The 15,216-nt window shown below is 39.1% G+C and overlaps 1 protein-coding gene across 1 annotated transcript in view; it reads right to left on the reverse strand.

The window, feature by feature from the left end:
• Positions 1 to 4,572, reverse strand: part of LOC104160151 (B-cell scaffold protein with ankyrin repeats-like) — a gene marked incomplete at its 3' end in the record, with an annotated part of 23,948 nt that extends 19,376 nt beyond the window's left edge. Inside the window, exons 1-2 of the mRNA XM_009698212.1 lie at positions 4,464 to 4,572; positions 3,526 to 3,924 (exon numbers count right to left, since the gene is read on the reverse strand). Coding sequence (XP_009696514.1) covers positions 3,526 to 3,924; positions 4,464 to 4,572 — 508 coding nt within the window. The remainder of the gene's footprint in view (positions 1 to 3,525; positions 3,925 to 4,463) is intronic.
• Between the last annotated feature and the right edge of the window lie 10,644 nt (positions 4,573 to 15,216).

Here is a 15,216-nt window from a genome sequence, read left to right on the forward strand (position 1 = left end):
AGAGATTTATCTTTTTTAATGACAACAGGTCCTTACACAAAATTCAAAACGAACTCTAAATCTGAATGTAGCAGTTTCAAACAATGAAGTATTTTGTGAATAAGTCCTACTAAGGGAATCTTTTGACAACAGTAAAAATATTTGCATTCACTATAAGGTGAATACAATAAAATCTGTCACTATCCAGGAAATATAAGTTAGGAAGACCAGTTTCCATGTCTCAGTTCTCCTTTTACTCCTCCAAGAACACGTTCTAACAGGAATGTGTTTGAATCACGTTACAGGGCAAACAAGCTTTCTGCTAGGTACAAAACCCCTGCATCTTACATTTTATTTAGTTTTACTGAGCATTTTAATTAGTATTATTTTTTGCCTAGAATTTTTGGCATATATACTACATCAGAGGTAGAAGGAAGTTTTAACAAGTAAAGAGCGCTACCTGCTGCAACAAGATGAAACTGGCACCATCTGGTAGGTGAAAGGTTTTGGCAAAATAATTGCAGGGGGGATATAAAATTAGATTTATTTTGCACTCTTTCGATCTCAGACTGTAGAGACAGTGCAAAACATGTCTCCCCAAGACATCTTGGGGAGAAGAGACAGCTGAGAATGTACCTTGCCTAAGAACTTTGCAGAGCATGGAGAAAGCTGTAGTGGAAGGTTGGTGATTACTAGCACCTAAGCTACACCATTATTAACACAGGACTCTGAGGCAACATCCTGATTTAACATCCATCTTCAGTTGTTCGAACTACCCACAAGCCACTCTTGAGCCTGGCATCAATTAGACCTAGGATCATAATGGCTTGCTGTCCTAAGGGATGAACAGAATTTAGTGGTGGTGGTGCACAAGAGCGTGGTGCCACGCGATCATTTGTAATTAAAGCACATCACTAAATTTTTAGACTTTGGCAGAGGGACAGCTCTTGTTAATACTGAGGAGACAAGAAGGTACAAATGTATGGAGGAACAAGTTAACAGCAACTAACAGTTTAGAAGAAAGGAACAGAAAAGCAAGAACATACACAAAAGGGTTTTCATCACTATCTCCAAAAGCAGAAATATAAGGGACAAGGCATAAGCACTGAAAACAACTGAAAGCGACAGAAGATGATGATCCATATGAAGAGAGACGGGAAATCTTGTGAGTGCGTAGTCCTCAAGAAAGGCATAAAAAAATTGCTCCAAAGGAAAAATAATCCAAGTATACTTAATAATCCCTTAGCAAGCAATTTTAAATACAAGGGAAAAATCTTTTTCCCAGATGCATAATCTGTCAAAATCCCTGCCACAGATATTGCAAAGGTTAAGAGTGTAACAGGATTCCACAAAAGAATATCAGAAATACAGACACTGCAAATAGTCGCCATTATCTTTAAGCAAAGGTAAACAACGATAAGACATCCACATCTTCATTCCTCAGAGCTTAAATCAACACCCAGGTGAGAGCAAATCTCGCGCTTGGAATACTTTCACTGTGCAACAGAGAGCAGTGCAGAAGTCTCCTAGTAAGCACTGATCTGAGCTGGCCTGCCTGATGGCCAGGGCACACCAGTACAGAAAAAACAGGGCCAGATTGTTCTCAGCTATGCGTATGGCAGAGGGCTTATGCCCCGAATCTCCAGGCAGCAACAGCACTCCCAGTCCTGGATCTAGTTCAGTCAATTGAACTTGTCTGATCCCAGCCACAGTCTAGGCATCCCTAGTAAAGATGTACACACCGAGACTGAGGCCTCCAATAACTATTCATCTTTTCAGCTTTGTACTTGTCTCTAAGTTGCTGATATTGACCACTGCCAAAGAAAAGATCACTTGAGCACCTGCTAGTCACTTGACATTACAATGTAAGTAAAATCCCAAGGGCACATGCAATAAATATTTTTGTGAATGCACAGACCTAAGCAAAGAACCATCATATGTCTTCTAGGAAATTGTTTATCTTTGCAGAAAAGTTTGCAATTTCCTGTGTGTGAGTCAACTGACTGCCTCTGGGCCCAGTTCCTTCCTATATACACACAAACAGAGAGCAGAAAACCAATGATTTCATTCCACTAAAAAGCTGCCAAGGAACTTCACTCTGAAGCTACATATCGGACACAGTCAAAAATTGCAAACTTCACCTCCTGAAACCAAACCAGGCAACTCTTAATTACCCCCAAAACTTAAGTCTGAAAGATGCTCAGAAAAAGATATCCTGAGGAAAAGGTTAATAAATACTGAACAGCAAGAAATGTTAGGACAGGAGATGGATGGGAAAAAGGAGTCTAAAACGTAGTTTTGAAAGCACTGATCTGATATAGCCAGACTGTGTATAGACACATTCTGGGTAGCTTTGAAAGCCTTATAGTATGCTTAAGTTTATCTGCTCAAGCACACGGCAGCAGGGAGGCCCAGCTAGGTCACTCTGACTCACACTCTGGGGTCTGTGTTCAAGAGAATATTCTTAGTTGTTCATCTGCATCCAAAACCAGGTTAATTTCCAAGTAAAACTCCTGAACTGCAGGGTATCCTTCTCAAGCACAAGCTCCTGTGCCAGTAAAATGGCATCTTGCAGGTAAAAAAAAAAAAAAAAAAAGAAAAAAGACAGAAGCACAATGTTCTTCTTAGTAGACAAAATCATGACAAATAGCAAGAGCTGAGAGGAGGTAAGAGACCTAGAGACTACAAAGAAGCAGAAGTATATATGCTCTCAAAGGAAAACACACAGCCATCTACCTGAAACCTATGCAACAATTTACACCATCTTTCCAAAGTGGCCCATGCATCTGCCTTTCTAAAGCTATTTCTTGGTTTCATTTGTGCAGCCTGGCGAAGTCAAACTTTGGGTTAAACTAAACCATGTGCATAGACTTTGCCATTTCAGTACCTCTCACCCTCAGGAGAGGGGCTTTTCTTACATTCCAGAGGTGCAATTTTTTACATTAATGCTTCTTTGTAGTTTCCATAGGTGTGCAAACATACAGACTGGATAGTTTTAGTCATTCCAGTATAGACTTATTGCTTGGCTTGGTAAAAGAAGAAGGGAACTTCTGCTCTTACAGCTTTTGTGTGTCACACAGGAAATGATGCCATCCATGAAACTGGGTCTTACTCAGTAACTTTTTTTCACTGTCAGATTTATCTAGAGATATATATACTGTCACGTTAAGGCATTTTGAAAGATGAAACATAAACCCATTGTTTTGTACAGTTTGAGATTTGTAAACTCAGGAAACAGAGAAACAAGTGTATATCAGCTCTTCAGTCTTACCATGAAGTAGTGATGGTAGGTTCACAGGTGGCAGTGACAGCTTTTAGACTTTCCAAAGCTACTTCCTTGCGAAAATGAAGCCGGACCAAGAGTACAACAGTTTCATCACACTTCAATGACAAATGCTTCATCAAAATAAAACTGTTGGACCAAGCTGAAGGGAGATAATTGCTCCAGAAAATCTGAATTATCACTTTTTTTCCTCTTCTAATTGATATTAATACAGCTACAAAAACTCTTTTAATAATAATACGAAGTTTTCATTTTTACATTACCTGGTTGAATAATTCCAGTAACAACAGAGATATATTCCTCAGGTTCCTGATCAGTGGAAATCTCTTTGCTGCCTCCATCTAAGGTCAATATCTCATGAAGAATCTCCGAATTCTCCACCCCACAAAGTAGAATCACCACATTATCCGGAGGTTTTAGAACTTGCTCCAGAAAATAAATTCTCTTTCGATTCAGGCAGTTAAGAAGTCCACACGATAGTATCAGGAGTTTACATCTATAACAGGGTAAAGAGAATAGCTCCTGGTGCTTTAAAGATGAAGTCCCTAGATTGTAGAGTAAGATTCCTCCTTTGTTCACTACGTGTCCAAAAAGAGATCTTAAGTAGAGAGCCCATTCTTGTGCTTCTTGTTCATATATCACCAGAATATCCTTTGTATTTTCTAGAGAGAAGAAAATATTTAAAAAAATAAATTAGAATGCATTTTGAATCCATTATAAATATCAGAAGACAGATTATTAGTATTCCCCTACTCTTAAAAACTTGAGGTGCTGAAGAAACAGGACAGATCATCACCTTGAAACAATAATCGCCTACTTATTTCTAGCTCAAGGCAGAAAGATCATCCACAGAAATGCTGGTAAAATAGCTCAGAATATTTTACGTTTAGAATAGCTTCAACTGGTATTTCAGAATAAATACTGAAATTACACTAATAGAAAGTAGACAGCATTCACACATTCTGCTCACTCCTAGATTCTTGACAAATAGGTGATACTATTAAAAATGCACAGTTAGCTTTTAATGGCAGAAGTAAAGAATATATATTTGAACACTGGACATGATCTGACTCCATTAGAAACATGATTGGTATATTTAGGTATTTTGACAGCATAATATTAGGATAGTCAAACTGCATACAGAGTACGAGTTCCTTGATACAATATATGGGAAGAATAAAATAATCTCACTTGAGATTACCTTGGATACGCATAGAAATTTCACATCCAGTCTTTAAATTAAAAGGCCTCATTTTAAGTTCATGCTCAGCTGCATTTCCTTCTATTACGATGGACTTGGGTAAGGACATAGCAAAGTGGAATTGCAAGGAGGGATAAAAAGGTATGTTTAAATTGAATGGTAAAAACATTTCTTTATATAGCTTCACAGAATCTTGGTGTCCTGACTGTGCAGAAGAGAGATCTGCTGGTGTCTTCCACAGCACCCACTTGGCCAAGAGCCTAGGTTTCCACTCCATGTAGAAGGAGAGCACCGGTAAGGAATGGTGCACAACTGCACCTCAGCCCTATGCAGACTGGAAGCACCCAAAAGGCATTGCCATATCCCAGAGCAAGAAAGAACTGCTCAACCCAACCATTCAGGCACGGCTGAAGAGCTCCCTGTGTGCTGGGTGTGGAGGAGAAATATTCACTCGGTAGAAATATTCTTAAAGAGCTGACATACTATAGAATAATCATTATAAAAACATAAGGTATAAAGTTCCCCCATGCAAATGGACAGTACAAGGCTTGAGTACTCAAGAAATTCTAAAGATAAAAGTGGGGAAGTTGCATTGAAATTATAAAATAAGATGAAGTAATTCTATTTCCATAGAGTATATCTGCACCTAAGTCTACAGTTTTGATCTTAGCTAAACATGAACAAGAAAGGGATTTTAAAATGTTTATTAAAGGTTTGATTGCATTTCTTTTTAACCATATTGATTTTTATATAGGAGAAAGAAAGCTTTATTTGTATAAGGAAAGGGAGTGAAATATATCTAACACCACACTTAAGGGAAGAAAGGCCCTGCAACATATATCTCAAAACTTTAATTTAATATGGCTGCCATATTTAATTTGTCTTTTCTATCTATATACAGAGGGAAGAGTCCTACTGTTGAGTAGAGCCTCATTAGAGCAAGGTATTTTGTGCTGCAGTTTCATGCAATGTTTGAAGAAAGCAGCTAGTGCTACTAAGTTATCTGTGGGAAAGCAAATGTGGGTTTGTTTTGAATTACATGCTTGTATTTTTTTTCTGCCATTGATCTGCCTTCTATATTGGAGACTTAATTTTGATATTAAGCAGGAACACAAGACCTACATCTTACTTCCCCCCAAAAAGGTGAAATATCACTATTCGGAAACGCTTGCCTGATTTTAAATGTAGAGTCAAAGTCCACTTAAGGAATAGTTATGAAGTCCTCTATCTAAAATCTACCCCATGTGCCTTCAGCTTTTTCCTGTTACACAATGTTTTTGCCTTCAGTAATTTTACTAAAATGTAGATGCTTGAATGCAGCTTACTTGAAAACTAAAGCCTACCCAAAACTCTGCCTTCAAAACAGCAGCATTTTAACCTGAAGCAACAAAAGCTCAAGTCTAGCTTTAATGCAACACTACCCAATATTGAATACACAGTAACAATGCTTAACTTTGCAACTAGAGTTTTTTCCCCTTCATTATTTTCACCTCTCACTGAATATTTCTTTGAAGTTACTGCACTTGGAATATAATGTAAGTTGAGATGAATTTTGTTCCCTTGAAAGTTAATGTAATAGAAACTATCATATCCTGACAAAATTAAGCCATGCTTCAACTACTCCTACTTGGAAACTGACTCAAAGATAGAAATAAAATGTATTATTAGTTCAGCAATGAGAAACAGTAAGAGAATTTATGCAGTCATCCATAACCTGAAAGGATTCTTCTGACACGCCAACTATTCCCCAGTTACTGGTATGCGGTTGCCCCAAAAAAGCATATCTCGTGAAACATGCCATCTTAAGCCTTCTTTGAAAAGACCTGCTGAATCTTACGAGAATCAAATGAGATGAAAATGCCTTTGCAGACTCGTGTGACCAAGCAGGAACCAAGAACTTGCATACATAAGGCAAAATACATTTTTTTTACTGCAACAATTAAAAGATAAGAGTATGGAGAAAAGAAAAAAAAATAAAAAGGCAAATGTATTAGAAAGGGAAAGGAAATCTCAAGAACTCTGTAGTGCACTAAATATATCAGGAAGGAACAAATCAAAGATTTCCACCAGCAGGCTGGTGGCTACTCTTAAATAGGTACCTCAGTTTAAGATTCTTGCAAATGTGTAAGAGATGTGTGTTTAGAAGTGAGCAAAAAGTACTTGGTAACTCTGATAACAACACTGCCAGATTCAGAAAAGCAAGTCCTCTGCACAGAAGCCAACTTACTCCCCACCTTTTAAAGGCTTAATGTTTGTAGATGATGTGCTTTACTTCTAGACAGCTGCATTTTACTACAGTTGTTCCCAGCAAATCAGCATTAACATACTTTGTTTGACTTAAATAAGGCTGATTTCAATTAGGCTAGGGTTTAAAAATTGGCTGTACTTAGGATGCTTTGGTAAAAAGTGACACTTGAACACCAACATTTACCCAAGTTTTAACCAGCCTTCTCCAACTAGGGCACTGGAGCACAACAATGTCATTCCCTGTTGTTCACTTACCTGCCCATGAACTCCTATAACCACACAACAACCTTGCCACAGTCAACCCTAATGAAAAAGTGATCCGAATCTGTCTACAGTCCTTGCCTCAATCACATTAGCTTTTGACATCTGTGTGGAGAAAACTCCCTTTCAAATTGTTCTCAAACATTATGTTGAGAAAGGAGAGGGTCGACTGCAAGAGAAAGAAGAAAATTCATCCTCTTGATTTCTTCCTGTCACAGATGTCCTCACTTGGGGAAAGGGAGGTTGTTTTGTTTGGGGTTTTTTAAATGGCAGTCTTAAAAGGAAAGACATTTGAGAAAGGAGTGTATGAACTCTGTCAGTATGTAATGAGCTACTGTCCATTAGCAAAAAATTGTTAAAATAAGTACAGTTGCTGAAGTATAAAATAAGTATAGCTGCTCAAAGGAGAAGTGGAAAAGCACAGAATGGAAGTTCTTGCTCACTTTCTCATATCACTGAAAAATTGGGGGAACATAAGCAATATGGAACGACATCCATTGTATCTTTAATTTTGTTGTGAATAGCAGACTACACTCTCCAGGGCTACCATGAGTATCTTACCACGCTAAAAACTTACACAAAAAGCAGCAGTAGTTTTTTCCAGGCAAGGAGAGCCAGGGCAGGGAAATTCAAGACTTTAGAAGTTAACCACACTCATCTCGTTAGATTTTTCTGTATCCTAAGATTCTAGTTTCACTGTCCAAACCAAATGTCACCCAAGGTGAAAGATAACATTCTCCCGAGTTCCCATTCCAAAGAAACATGCCTTCTTCATCTAGAGGGTGTGAAGTTCATGGCTTCTAAAACTGCTAAGGTTTGAAAAATGTCCATTTTCCTTCTGACGTATCTCCTCCACTCTCCCTTTCCCCCACATTTCTTTCACCCTGTAGGATAAAACTATGGGTATAGTCAAGAGTCATGACAGAACAACAAAAAGTGGAGCATGAGAAACATAAGGAAGTGTAAAAGACTGTTATGGTTTAACCTCCATAGGCAGCTAAGCCCCACACAGCTGCTCACTCATCCCCCCACATCAGGATGGGGGAGAGTATCAGAAGGGTAAAAGTGAGAAAACTTGTGGGTTGAGATCAAGACAGTTTAACAGGTAAAGCAAAAGCAAAACAAGGAATTCATTCCCCCCTTCCCATGGGCAGGCCGTGTTCAGCCATCTCCAGGACAGCAGGGCTCCATCACGCCTAACGGTGACTTGGGAAGACAAACGCCATCACTCCCAACGTCCCCACCTTCCTCCTTCTTCCCCCAGCTCTATACGGTGAGCATGACATCATACGCTATGGGATAGCCCTTGGGTCATCGGGGTCAGCTGTCCCGGCCGTGTCCCCTCCCAGCTTCTTGTGCCCCCCCAGCCCCCTCGCTGGTGGCGTGGGGTGAGAGGCAGAAAAGGCCTTGGCTCTGTGCAAGCCCTGCTCAGCAGTGACTAAAACAACCCTGGGTTATCAACACTGTTTCCAGCACCGACCCAAAACACAGCCCCACACCAGGTACTGTGAAGGAAATAAACTCTACCCCAGCCAAACCCAGCACAAAGACCCAGACTCCCATCTTTGCTCAGAGATTTGCAAAAGCTTTCTTCTGATTTCAAGAAGATTCATTTTCATTTGGGCTGTACATAGGATGAGAATGGCAAGCACACATTCTAGTTCGAAGGAGGCTCCAGAAACAAAAGACCTTTAGTCTCTTGGCCTCTTTGCAATTTTTTTCACAAGGATTCAGCCATTCATCTCTTCATATTGCTTGCCCTGATCACTTAAAATGACATAATAAGGAAACATGGAAAAAGTTTCACTAGCACTTCAACCAACCACTACTATTTAACATTTGGAAACAGAATGAGAACATTTAATTCCACTCTAATCAGTGGCCTTAGCATAATGAACTGCCCCTCACCCATCCAGACAGCATTGATTTTCCCAGTCAGCACACCTGACACACATCCAGTAAATGAATCTCAAAATGCATCTCTAGCTCTTGGTTGCTGGAATTCTGCAAGGCAAATCCCCTGAAGCAAGCCAAAATGGATTCATCGTGGGAAGGACAGCAGAAAGCACTTTAGAACGACTTGCAGATAATGGAAAATGTTTTCAAGCAAGTCATGTTGCTTCTCAGAGACATTCCACTAATGGAAATGAAAATTATAAAAGCCTGCTTGTAAACTTCAGAGTGAGATCAGCAAGCAGCTAAACTGCTGCAGCAGTGTGGCACACCTGTTTCAATTAAAGCCATTATCCAAAAGCATGGGACATTCCTGCCATCACTGTATCAGCCAGCAGAGCGGCTGCACTTCTATCCTCAAATGCCTTTCAACTAGCTTCTAATAAGAACATTTTCATCATTTATGTACCTTTTGTCACTAATTGCTAAGTTGTGTGTGAAAACAAATACTTGCTCTATCTGTATAAAACCAAGCCTCCTGTCTTCATTGTTCTCACCAAGCTCAGTGAGGTCTGGAGTGGGCAAAATGAGGTTCTAGAGAGAGGAACAATTTTCCTCTTTGGGATAAGTTTAGCTTGATCTTGTGGGCTTTCTCTGTAAAGAAATTCCATTGACCTTCCCTACAGTGATAATGGGAACACGGAACGAACTAAGCTCCTGGGTACTTTTCCACAGCATGACCTGACCCAAGTAGATTAGAAAGATACCTGGCTATCAAACCTGACAAAACTAACATTATGCCCAAGAAGCTGTTTCTCCTGAAGAGTGATATGGCCTTATTCCCTGGTTTCGGCCTCTCTCTCTGATCTGTCCTATGAATATATACGCAAGTGTAATGACAGCATCTTTGCCTGTGGAGGCCTTGTCCATCTGCAGCTGAATACCTACTGATAGACAGATGCTCTCATTTCTAAGGAGCCAGACTAAACACGAACATGGGATATAGAGGTCAGAACTCGGTTCTCTGTTTCAAGGTACCCTCCTCCTTTATCACCATTGCAATGAGGCAAAATTTTGTGTCATTACAGTCACTTCCTGGAGAGCAAATCGCACCTTTTGTTTTCTGCTAAATGTAATTCAGAAATGCTTTAGACACAAGCAAATCATGAAGACAAAAATATACCATAATGACAGCACAAAGAGCTGAAGTAATACATTACTTTTTAATGACTGCTGTGGAACAAGTCTTTAAGGTCACATGAAAACCTGAACAAGCTGTATCAAGTTTGTATTAACCGATGCTATTGCTACTAGAAACAACCACCTCCTGAAGCTTTCCCTTACACTATCACTACCGCTATAGTTCTATAAACATCAAACATTTAAAAAATTTCACCTTCAAAATTTCACTGTCAGGGTAGACCTAAGTGTCCTTTTGTTTATTTTAACTTTTTTTTGTTGCCAGTATGTCTTTTATCAGGATCTCTCTACATATGCCCCTCCTCACCTACCCCAGGCATTTTTGGATTTACGAGCACATTTAAACCCTACTTGTTTAAATTCAACTTCTTTGGTTTTCTTCTGCCTTCTGTTGCCTTTTTCTCTGCCACCTTTGATTCCACTGTTATTTCAGTTTCTTGCAAATTCTTCTCTCTAATTAGAATCATAGAATCATTATGGTTGGAAGAGACCTGAAAGATCATCAAGTCCAACCGTATACCCGATGCCACCATGCCTGCTAAACCCACTAAACCATGTCTTGAAGCGTCACATCTAACCGTCTTTCAAAATAAGAGAATGGAAAACATGTTCTGCAGATAGTAATTAGTGCTAGAGGAAAGAGTCTCATGAAATTCCGTACATTTACCTCTATCACAAGAGGACACACCTCAGAAAATGGTGCGTATACAATGACACAGAAAGCACTGATCTTGTAAGCCGTAACATTTTGGGCAAGTTGCGGTGGTTTCAACTGCTGTGATCTGGGCAGGTCACACAGCAGCACTGCTGTATCAGACACAAGGCAGATGTCTTACACATTAAGTAGTGTAATTTGTACACCAGGGACTTGGCAGACACTGATCATCAGACAGTCACCTTTTTATGACAATGTTTTTCAATAAATATTCACCACTTATTGCAATTTCCGCTCAGAGATTTCTGTGTTCCCAGCATTTGTTATGTGGCCAAATACACTGAATTAACCATAGACATCCCAACAGTTCCTAAATTACAGATTATCATCGACACAAGAAATCTGTCTGGCAGAACTCTTAGAGGAGTCATAGAATGGTTTGGGTTGGAAGGGACCTTTAAAGATCATCTAGTTCCAACCCCCCTGCCATGGGCAGGGACATCTTTCACTAGATCAGGTTGCTCAAAGCTCCTGTCCAACCAAACTTGGAACACTTCCAATGACAGAGCACCCACAACTTCTCTGGGCAACCTATTCCAGTGTTTCACTCATACTTCTTTAAGTTTCTAAACCCAATGCTTCCATTGCCACAAGTCAGCAGAGCATCCAGGGAGGGCTTCTGACACCCCATAAATCAAATGGCTTGATCTTCTCCTGCTTTTGCAGACTGGTTTTAAATCCATTTTTCATGCCACATTTACTTGAGCATTCATCCAGAAATTAAAAGAAGTGTGAGAAGCAGTTTCTATTTGATGTAGAATATGTCTAAGCTATGAACCTGTAGAAGAAAGTGTCCTCCAGTTTGAGCTCATTTCTTTTGTCCCTTTCCTGACAAATACATGAGAGTCATCAAAAAACCCCAAACAATAATAACAATAACAAATCTCTAATCAGTGTTGGACAAACACTTTATATTTTTGTGTTGATCTTTTTAATGGCATTCATGCTAATGATGCACACAGAAGGAAGTAAATGAAGTAGAAAATCATTACAAAAATATGTGTAGCTTCATAAAATGAGTGAAGACAGAGCTAACAGCAAGTAGAAACCATGCTAAATAAAACATTCAGTAACAATCTCAGTAGAAAGCTGGCTTCTCTATATTAAATCCACCTCAGCTTTCTCTCTACTGCCTTAAGACAAAGATTCTAGACGCTAGCTATATAACAAACTACTCTTATTTCTGCCTGCTAGACAGAAAGAAATCAAGTTAGTTACATGAGTGCAAGCCTGCCTTCGCATAATTCACCCATAGGATTGCAAAACTAACCGCAATGCCCACATACCATTAAAGTTTACATGAGATTCGAAAGACATTTTTCCAGCAAGCATATCTCCTCACTCTAAGTTTAACACACACAATTATCTTTCCCCCCTGCAAAATATAAGTTCTCAAATTATTACCAGTCCTAAAACAGGGCCAAATTGGAGAGTTACTTGGGAATCAATTTGGGGTCCTCCTCTAGCGCACAGCCCTCACAGAAAAGTTTAACGTTATTACTACTGCCTTTGACCAAACAGGTTGTTTCCTGGAAATGAACCAACTGGAAGTTCGGTACGTTCAGGTTCCTGCAAACAGATTTACCATATCATACATACCTACCTACCATACTTTACTGTTGTTGCCATATATTCTCACTGTTGGATAGGAACAGGAAAACTATGTCTACATAACTATATAACCCCGAAGAAAAGTATCTCACTGGTACTTCTGGCTTCTCAAGCACACTATATTCCATTTCTAGTTAGAAAGATACAGACCAGAAAGTGAAAACAAATCCTTCTTGAACCATTTCTGAGACCAGATTAAACCTTATCTCACTACAGTCAGAAAGCCTGTGCAGCTCAAATATAGTAAAAACTCAGAAGCTTTAGGGGGAGAGGACAGGACAGGACCAAGGAATTATGAAACATCCTGCTTTTTACATGCTCAAGCCCCTCATTGTTTGACCGCATCTATATAAGCAAATTTTTACTTTCCTCTTGAATATCCAGAAACAGAAAAATCTTAAAACAGGCTGACGCTGTCATAGGTTTGTACATACGTTTTACTAGCATCTAATCTAAGACTCCTCAAGCTACCACAGTTTAACATCCTACTGCATACCAGCTGCTCAGCAATAACTGATTGCACATTTGATATAGATATGAAATACAACGTGCAGTCTCACATTTCCTCCTCTGAAGTTTATACTGCCCATGCTCCATTTACTGCAGATTACTGCTGTAACTGCACAAACATCTTAAAAATGCAAAAAAATCTCACTGCTACCAGAAGGGGCAGTTCTACATATCTCTACTGTACAATTGCTTATACCCATCCTGGCAACTTATTTTTTCATTCACCACTTCAATCAACTCCCCAGCCTGCTTTGCCTTGCAGTTGCCTCAACACTTCTGTCAACAAAAGGGAAAATGAGGCATGGGATAAATCCAAGCCTCTGACGTTCATGGGAGGGGAAGATTGCCACTTGCAGTAACAGCTATGGCTCAGAGTGAGTCACCATTAACATTCAGTTAAGATCATGAGCATACTTTTAAAACAAATCATCTGATTTTCCTCACTTACCAGGCTTTGTTTCACCTTACTGACTGGCCCTGGAGCACAGAAACTGCATACCATTCAGATGAAAGTAAAGCAGAACATGTGCTTCAGAATCACACCTAGTGCGTGTCACCTGCTAATGCCATAGGACCAGACCAGAGCGAGCTCAAAATAAGCTCCCTTCAATGTACCCTGTGTGGCTGTCGGGTCCTCAGCACCTACTACTGGCCCCTATAAATCCCCTTCTGTAGGGAGCATTACTTCCCAGTGTGGAAGCAGCCTTACAGCATCTGGGACACTAAGCCCTGAGAGTGCTCGCTGACTTCACCATGGCCACTCAACACTAAACTGTAGTAACATGAGCATGCATCCAAGCTCCCACTCACACTTGCACGCTTGTACCAAAGCAAATTCCTCAAGTGACACATCTGAGCATAGCCACTTTCACTGGATTCACAGCTGGTGCAGACTGCAATGCCGTACCATCCTGTAGTATCTAATGCACTTATAGGTACCTGGATTGGCTAACTAGACCACACAAAATGAAACATTTACTAAATTAAATGGTTATTATGACATTAAATTTCAGTGAACAAGACTTTAACAATATACTGAGAATGGAAATATCCAGAAAGAAAACACATTCAAGAGTCATTTTCAAAAAACAACAGTTGCTTAAACCTCTTGTGAAACTTTTCATTAATCTAATCTTCCAGTAAGAAACACAAATGTATAAAAAGAGAGAAATTTAAGTTTGAAAACACTCCTCTAAAGACTCCTACTGCTTTAATAAAAACTTAGATTCTTAGCTATCATTTATCCAGTTCTGGATTGTTTCAGGCAAGCTTTTTTTTTTCCCCACACTAGATGAGTATGAAGTTTGCTCTTTTCAGTGTACTAAGACTGTTTTGGGGACAGTATGCATATTTTGGCAATTTAAATTTATAATCTTCATCTGTGACATAATTGTGGTGAGAGAAATAAAATAGTATAATTGAATTTTATAGTATTTTAAATAGGGTTAATGTTCAACCCTCGATGTCTGATAAAAAGGACTAGCTTTTCACAGAAGTCTCCAAATCACTGAATTCAATGAATGAGTTGTCACAGCTTCAAAGTATAGTTTTGCCTTTTTATGATGTTATTTAAGGCATGTTTTTAAAAAGAGGTTGTGTACAAAATGAATAATAATGATTATTACACATGTCATCCACAATGAACAGTATGGACTTAACAGCATGTGGGAGTACAAAATTTATGGTATACACTATCTACTTGCACACTAAAATACAGGAATATGGATTGACATTTTAATGAATTCTATAAGCTTCAGTGTTGAAATATAGGCTGCAAGTTTGCCAGTGAGACAGAGCTGCTTTTAAATTCTCGTAGAAAGCCAACTGACAATAGCTTGGCAAGAGTGCTACAAGAAAATTAAAATGAAACTGTCCTGAATGCACCTCGTAAGCAGAAAATACTTCTGTTTCCAAACTGATAAATGTAGGATCTGACTTAAACTTCCACAGAAAATATCTTTTCTCCAATTCAATCATTACAGACCATTTCATGCATTCAAGGCCAAATTAGATTTGGTCTCTGCTAAAATGTTTAATCTTGAACAACACTGATAAGGGAAAGAAACAAATTTGGAAGTTTTGATAAGATTATGGTGTTACAAAAACAGAATGCAAGTATTAAAACTTTAAAAAGTTTTGATTAAAAACACTGGCAAAATTTTCTCTGATACTGCACAGCAACAAGGTTTCATTGATTAAATACAGCTATTCCAACACATGGTAGCTGGGGAATTAGCTTCACATTTTTACAAGGAGGAAGTCTACAGGAATTGGAGATTCAGTGAAACTCTCTAGTAGCAGACATCTTGGGGGGGG

Source organism: Cariama cristata, unplaced genomic scaffold (assembly GCF_000690535.1).
Source record: "Cariama cristata isolate BGI_N322 unplaced genomic scaffold, ASM69053v1 scaffold13774, whole genome shotgun sequence".
Classification (NCBI taxonomy): Eukaryota; Metazoa; Chordata; class Aves; order Cariamiformes; family Cariamidae; genus Cariama; species Cariama cristata.